The sequence below is a fragment of the Watersipora subatra genome, chromosome 6 (assembly GCF_963576615.1).
Source record: "Watersipora subatra chromosome 6, tzWatSuba1.1, whole genome shotgun sequence".
Lineage (NCBI taxonomy): Eukaryota > Metazoa > Bryozoa > Gymnolaemata > Cheilostomatida > Watersiporidae > Watersipora > Watersipora subatra.
In genome coordinates this window covers 56,757,871-56,765,109 of record NC_088713.1, presented here as the reverse complement: position 1 = coordinate 56,765,109, position 7,239 = coordinate 56,757,871, and the positions used below count along the sequence as shown (strand labels likewise).

At 37.6% G+C, this 7,239-nt stretch overlaps 1 protein-coding gene across 1 annotated transcript; it reads left to right on the top strand.

The window, feature by feature from the left end:
* Window positions 1–655: 655 nt before the first annotated feature.
* Window positions 656–4,708, top strand: LOC137398386 (uncharacterized). Its single transcript, XM_068084494.1, has 6 exons — window positions 656–1,337; window positions 2,219–2,281; window positions 2,601–2,684; window positions 3,905–3,967; window positions 4,084–4,167; window positions 4,605–4,708. Exons 1-6 carry the CDS (start codon window positions 656–658, stop codon window positions 4,706–4,708), a joined length of 1,080 nt encoding a protein of 359 aa, XP_067940595.1.
* Window positions 4,709–7,239: the final 2,531 nt, after the last annotated feature.

Sequence of the window (7,239 nt, the reverse complement as noted above, 5' to 3'; positions counted from 1 at the left end):
ACTGGGGATAATAGAGTAGATAAGGAGAGACACTGAGTCAGTGTTATTATAATATAACTCTGACCTCCTGAGACTATCACTCTCTATCCTGAGGAGACTCATAAAGTCTATCCTCTGGTGAGGTCAAGTTAAGGTCAGGAGGTTCTGGTTTCATTCCTCAGTCATATTGTACCTGTAAATATTTCCTACTGTAAATATGTCATATGCCTCTTATGAATAAAATGAGGAGCTCTGAAACTGTAGTTTTTGGCTGCTTCTCTTGTCTTTGTTCTGGTCAGAATCAGCTGCAGGTCACTGATTGTATTTAGTCACCAGTTTTATAGGAAATGCCTTTTCAAAGTAGGAGACAAAATTTTTTATTGTTGTCTCCTACTTTGTCATTTGCTCTTTTAAAATTTCACTGAGATTATTTCCATTAGATTAACACATGAGAGGGCAAATAGCAGGAGTTTTGATGCTTGATTTCCCAGCTCTGAGTATCACATTCCTAGTCTCCTTTCTATACTCTGTGGATATTCAGGGTTCATCTGCAGCAACTCTGTTATGGTTGGCAGCTTTATCAGTCATCAGCTTACCCAGAGTCAGCAGTTGAGGCACGATTTGTCTTCATTTTTCTCTCTCATATTTTACTGTGTGGAGTATTTTACAGGATACAATGGAGCAATGGATTAGGGAATACATTAGAGCTAGTGGAGCTCCTGACATTACCTATCTTAGGGCTGCTCTAACAACCACCCCTCCTGATCAGCTACTTCAGCTTATAACAACAACCAGAGGCAGTAAGTTGTATACAGCGCTGCTATTGGCTATCTCCCGAGACCACTCTGAAGTAGCTCATCTGTTACTCACTCCATTGAGAGGAATAGCAGATGAGTTGCTGTTTGAGAAATATGAGGTTGGTTATACAGCTATGCACTGTGCTGTAGAGAAGGGAGATAGAAAGTCTGTAGAGCTTATGCTACATACTGTGTCTTCTCGTAGAAAGTATAAGCTAATAGCTGAGCAAGATTGGTGGTGTTGGACAGCTCTAACAGTGGCTGCAGAGAGAGGATATGCAGAAATAATAGAGACTTTACTTATCAAACTGTCGGTAGAGCAAAGAGTCTCTCTGCTCAAGATACAGGATATCAACCTTTATACAGCACCACACAGGGCAGCCAGATGTGGACACACAACAGTTCTACAGTCTATGCTGACTTCTGTCCTTCCTCATACAGTCTCTACTCTACTCAGTATGAAAAACTGTGTCGCTAGAACCCCTCTAGAAGAAGCACAGCGTCAGGCGTCGAAGGGGTCGGTAGAGCTGCTTAAGAGCTGGAAGCAGCCAGTATTAGCAGGTAGGATTATTATACAGTGTGATACCAGCTACTCACTTGTACTACTCTATTGCATAACTCTCTGCTTGTCCCCAGGGTATCTTTGTAAACATACCTTGGGGAATTCCATTTACATTTTCCATGCATAGAGACTGCAGTGGGCTGTAGAAGCAGTTCAGCTCTGTCTCTGTATTAAATGCTGTCAGTTCAGCCTCTTCTCTTCAGCCAACACTCAGCCGGTGCTAATCACTCATCACCTCTGCTCTCTTGGATAATTGTAGTCTGAGTATTTTTATTCCTTATTCAAAACTGATGGGATTAAAGTGATGTTAGCGGCTCAACACCTGGTGGCAGCTATTAGTCAGCACTTAGCTGAACTCTCCTGATTCATGAATATTCTTATTACTCACTACAGTTTTGAATAGAAACATGAGATATTCACTAGAATTATAGTAGTAGTAATTCTGACAGACACGGCTCGTATTATAGTAAAGATTTTTCCTATAGAGCAGCTCTTGCTCTTGCTAAAGATAGAATCACAATGTTTGAGTAAGCAGACAAGCAGAAAACATGTGATATTTTCACTCAAATCTTATAACAATTTAAACACAGGTTCTCAGTCTATTACTCACTGAGACTGTACACTTGATTATGGCTTCAGAGAAAATAAGTGCAACATACAATAGGAATGTTTTAAGCGTTAGGAATTAGGTAGGATTGCAGTAGGAACTTATATAATATCTGTCCTTATCAGCCATACAAGTTGATTCTCATTCACCAGTTGCCTCCTTTCACATATACCTGAGGCTATAATAAATAAGGGGTTAGGCTTCCTATTCATAAGATGGTTTGTCTGTTGATTATTTTATTATAATGAAGTCTTTATCTTCACTTTTTTGTAGCCCATGCAGCCACTTATCAAAAATTTGCTACTCTCCAGGAAGCTGACAAACTAAAATCAAAAGGTAGGATTAACAGTTCTTAAGCTGTTAGTGGAACAACAGTATCTGAGCCCGTGAAAATATTCTTTCCACAAAACTCTATTTCTTTTTAGTTTTTAAAAGTGTGTTTAAAAGTTGTTATTTCATAAATTTATACCAAAACTAATTTAATCCTCACCATAAACTCTTTGCACTAGTTCCGAGTCTATCCTCTTGTGTTTCTTTATATCTCCTCATGTAGTACCAGCACATGAGCCATGATTCGATAGTAGTTAATAAAATATTGATGTTGTTACACCTTCTCAATACATAAGCCATTATTATTATCATATTATTGTTTAAGCATTGACCAATCAGGAAAAGGAGTTAGCAGAGTCTAAGCAGCAGATTGTAGCCCTGCAGGAAACAGATAATCGCAAAACGGCAGGTGAGTTTGAATTTCAGTAGAACTGGACTTTTTTCTTGTCATAAAATATGGATGACATCTTTACTCCTCTTTTGTATGAAGTACCTGATATCTATGCACTATCACTTATGGCGCCTTACAGTGCCTCGCATTGCGTATTCCCAACTCGAGTTTTACAACTCGAGTTGTGAACACGATTCGCGACTTTTCAAAAGCAAGGTGCGATATATTGGTATTACGGTAGGATAACCGTAGATCTGGTTATATTAACAATGGTATATCAATAGGCACTTGTTAGCTAATAGAAATTAAACTATGTATGTACTGTAAAACTAAAACTAAATGGCGAATTATAGTGTGCCGAGTTTGCAACTCGAGTTGTATAACTCGAGTTGCACAACTCGAGTTCATCAAAACCCAAGCCAAGTTCTTTCAACAACAACTCGAGTTCAACAACTCGTCTTGAGAACATCTCATCTCATCGTTTCATTGTCTCGAGCTATATGAAATTTATTTTGGTGCATCATTAAACGCCGTTGAAATAATTTCTATGTTCATTTTTGGTGTTCATTCAGTTTCTTGTCAGGTACTAGAGAGATGACTCTTTTTTCATTTGAAAAAGAAGTTGCCCAGCTCCCACATAGATTGTTTTTTAGTTTGCTTTTTACATTCTACAATTGTTTTTGTCTCGTTATATTTATAGAAACAAATATGCGCAGATATCGCCAATATATATAATTTAAATGTGTATGTATATATTTAAATTATTATTATTAAATTTCTGTAAATGTTCTGTAAATGAGACACCCCAATTACTCACTTTGCTTTCGTTACGAACCCGTGTTAGTTTTGCGTAACACAACTCGAGTTAATCATAAACCCAGGCCGAGTTGTACAACATGGCAACTCGAGTTGGACAACACGGCAACTCGAGTTGTACAACTCGAGCTGTGAACACGCAACGCGAGGCACTGTAAGGCACCATAATCACTAGAGTTCAGTTTAGTTCCTGCCCAGACATGTGCAGCTACTGCTCTATAAATAGCCAAGGATGAGTCATCCCCCTATCTTTTGTCTTAACAGCTGGTCAGCTGACCTTATTCAGTGTTGAGTTGGCTAGTGTTAACTGTGGTTCAGTTGCTAATAAAGCTGTCTAATTGTAATGTTACATTTGCTTATTGCTTCTTATTGTAAGATGTAACAGTACCAGTACATGAGCCCTTATTATATTATTATTTTAGAATTGACCAATCAGAAGGAGGATTTAGCAGCTCTAAAGGAAGCAGATAGTCAAAAGGCAGAAGGTGAGTGTCTCACTTTCAGTACAACTGGACTCTCCCTTGTGATTAAATACTGATGTCTCTACATCTCCTCCTCACAAGGTAACAGTATTTAAGCCATGATTCTATTGTTGTTTTAGAGTTGGCCAATCAGAGGGAGGAGTTAGTAGAGTCTAAGCAGCAGATTGTAGCCCTTCTTGAAGCAAACAATCGGATGACAGCAGGTAAATTTTTTACTCACAGTTCAGCTAGTGTTTAAATTTTAACATTCACATATTTACTGTTCACCAGTAACATCACGTATTCATTTACCTTCGAGTATACTTTGTCTTGCTAGTTATTAACTTATAAGGAATGGATATGATGAGTTTTGTTTCATCATTGCTATTGGCTGGTCAGCAGTTAATTCTATTGGTTAATGTTCAAAAGGAGCCAATTGCTCAAATCTGTTTTTATGGTCATATGAATTCCGTCTAAATTGTATTGCTATACTTAACAGATTAGACTAGTGTAGTTACAACTCCAAACCATCTCTTGTAAACATTCCCTTAGACTGAAGGATGGTTTACACAAGGTGGTTGTGAGATGGTGAAATTTTTATAGATAGAGATGAATGATATTGTTGCTTATGATAGATACTGATAAATATTTGTTCTTTTAGATATGGCTGCCATATTGGAGAGAATTAACAGACTAGATATTTATCTGCGTACTCCTACTGCTACAGATGAGACAGGAGACCAGCTTCATGAGCCTCTGGGCTGATACCTTTTTCTTCGTTTAATTGCAATCACCTGTAGTTCTTGTTTAAGATTTATAATTAAATACAATTTTATATTTATACTTGATACATTTTCTCCTCTCTACTCATCTAGCAGTGATTTTTATGAACACATCTGTCCATCATTAAACTGCACTCATGCTATATAATGCCACCTACATAGCTTGGCAAAACTCCAAATATCTTAGACTGGCATAGATTAACATATGGTATTCCCTACTCAATGTGAATAGTAGAGCAGGAACTTGAACTTATCTTTCAGCCTTTTCCTTCAGAGAGTTGGCTACTCAAATAAAGATGTTTCATAGTCAGAAATTTATGCTGAATTTAATTATAATGTTTCTACACCAATGTGTTTGCACATTTCTGAGTGAGAGAGCACTTTTGAATTGGGAGGAGGACAACTCCAAGTTAGCTTAAAAAACTTTACATATCAGACAAAGAAAACTATAATAATTTCATAATCTTGAAAATTAATAAATTCTTTTATTTGAGATTAGGTGAGTCAACTCTCAGCACTTCTTAACCCATGCCAAGGATGCAGCAAGACTGCTTGTTTCACTGTTTTGATCAGTCTATGAATGAAGCCCTAGTCAGAGTGACGAACCTTCAATATGAGACAGCCAAACAGTGTTCAAACAGATGGTTGATATTGGAAGAAGAGAGCATTCAATGTGAAATTGCTCACAAAATGCTAAGCTTTGAGAACTTTGATGAAAGTTCAGACTTGTTATGTCATTATGCATGTTATAAAAAGTATTGTAACAAACTTGTTATGGAAAAAGCTGAGAGAAGACATGAGAAGAAACAGAAAGAATGTGATACGGCAGAAGAGGTGAGACTAGATATTTATTACTTTACAAATTCATAATGATTTCTCCACAATGATGGTGCTTTGGGGAAAGAAAAAGAAAACATTTTAATTTTTGTCTGCACATTTTGTGAGCAGCAAAACTAACTCTTTGCAGTTTCCATGACATGTAATAGCCTACAATTTGAACATAAATGTATAAATTAATTACATGTATGATCCTTCCTTGGTTTTTTGCATATGACCACACAAACTATGCTATATATGGCATGCTGTACTTTGCTGAAATGACTAATCTGAAAGTATTGCATAGCAAAGTGTATGAGGCTCTTATGAAGAAGGGGTATTTTACTTATCTATCACGACATCACTGTCCATTCAGCTCTATTGCTTGTGATCAATTTATTGAGCAAACAATTAGAATAGACTCAAAGTCTCACGGTGGAATCATAGGGTTTACCAGGAAGTCATTGGCCTCTCAACAATGGACTCCCTCTCACCCGAAACGAACAGCTGTACATACAGACATGAAGAAGATGCCAGTGCTTGATGATTCGGATGCAGCAAGTTAAGAGATGCGTGAAAAGGCATGGAAGGCTGATGAGGAAATGAAAGAAGTCATGAAAGACTCATAACAGCAAGAATAAATTTGTTTGTATTTCAAACAACCAATCTAATACATATTACCAGTGGTGCAAAAGCCTCCATTGAAGTGAAGCAGAATATTGAAATGGCAAATGTGATTGGAAAGAAACAGCTTTCAGAATTTGTCCAGAAGAGGTTAAGCACTCTAGAGATTGAGTTCAATGCATCTATCTAGTCAAACAAGCTCAAAATCTTCACCGCATTACCATCAGCTAAGAAGAAATCAAAATAAAAAATCCTAGAGTGTTCGTGCAGACTGTTTAGGAATTTGGTAGTCATCAGCCAAGAAGCGTAACTTGGATTTGAAAAAAAGTGTTATCATTCTCTCTTGGCAACATCAGCTGGTATGATCATCAGGCTAGTATGATGACTCTATATTGAAGACTGCTAAGTTGGCTCTGATGGCTGCTGTTGAGAAAGATGTTGCTGATCAACCATCAATCTATGTTAACCAGGATCAGCTACCAGTCTTTGATGCGGTTGTGGTTGTTGCGATGGCCAAAATTAAGACCTTGAAAGCTCCTCCAGCTTTTGCAATGGATAGTTAGTATTGCAAGCGTGTATCCCACATGTGGTGTAGATTTTGTTTATGACACATACCTTGATATCAGCATTAAGGGAGATGAGAGAAGTCAAAGAAGTGTGAAAGGAAGGCAAAAGGTTGCTGTGTTTAGTCTGAACTAATCATTGCCAAAATGGTCTGAATTTTTAGCAGATGGCTCAAACAAGATTGCCCTAGTGAAATTTTTGAAGGACACATGAAACTAATCAACTGTGAAGCAGAAATGAGGTCTTGTAGCAGCTTTTTCTCAAGAATTCCACATGATCAGCTATGACCTTGATGGATCAATCGCTGTAAGCCAAATAGATAATTTGACATCACACCACGAAGAGGCAGATACGCCCATGTTATCACTTATCGCAAAGGTAATGGAAGACAAATCCAGCTCAAAGTTCTAGTCAAGTGCCAGGACACAGATGTTTTTCTAAGCTGTTTATCTCTAGTAGATGAGCTGCTATCCCAGAAACTCATTTACTGCTGCGGTAAGGAGCAGTTTA

What these genes read in the sequence shown, in the direction of transcription:
- LOC137398386 (XM_068084494.1), top strand. Translation starts at nt 656, where the DNA reads ATGGAGCAATGGATTAGGGAATACATTAGAGCTAGTGGAGCTCCTGAC. An exon ending in TGACAAACTAAAATCAAAAG is followed by an intron (nt 2,282 to 2,600) that starts GTAGGATTAACA and finishes TTATTGTTTAAG; the next exon opens with CATTGACCAATCAGGAAAAG. An exon ending in AAACAATCGGATGACAGCAG is followed by an intron (nt 4,168 to 4,604) that starts GTAAATTTTTTA and finishes TTGTTCTTTTAG; the next exon opens with ATATGGCTGCCATATTGGAG.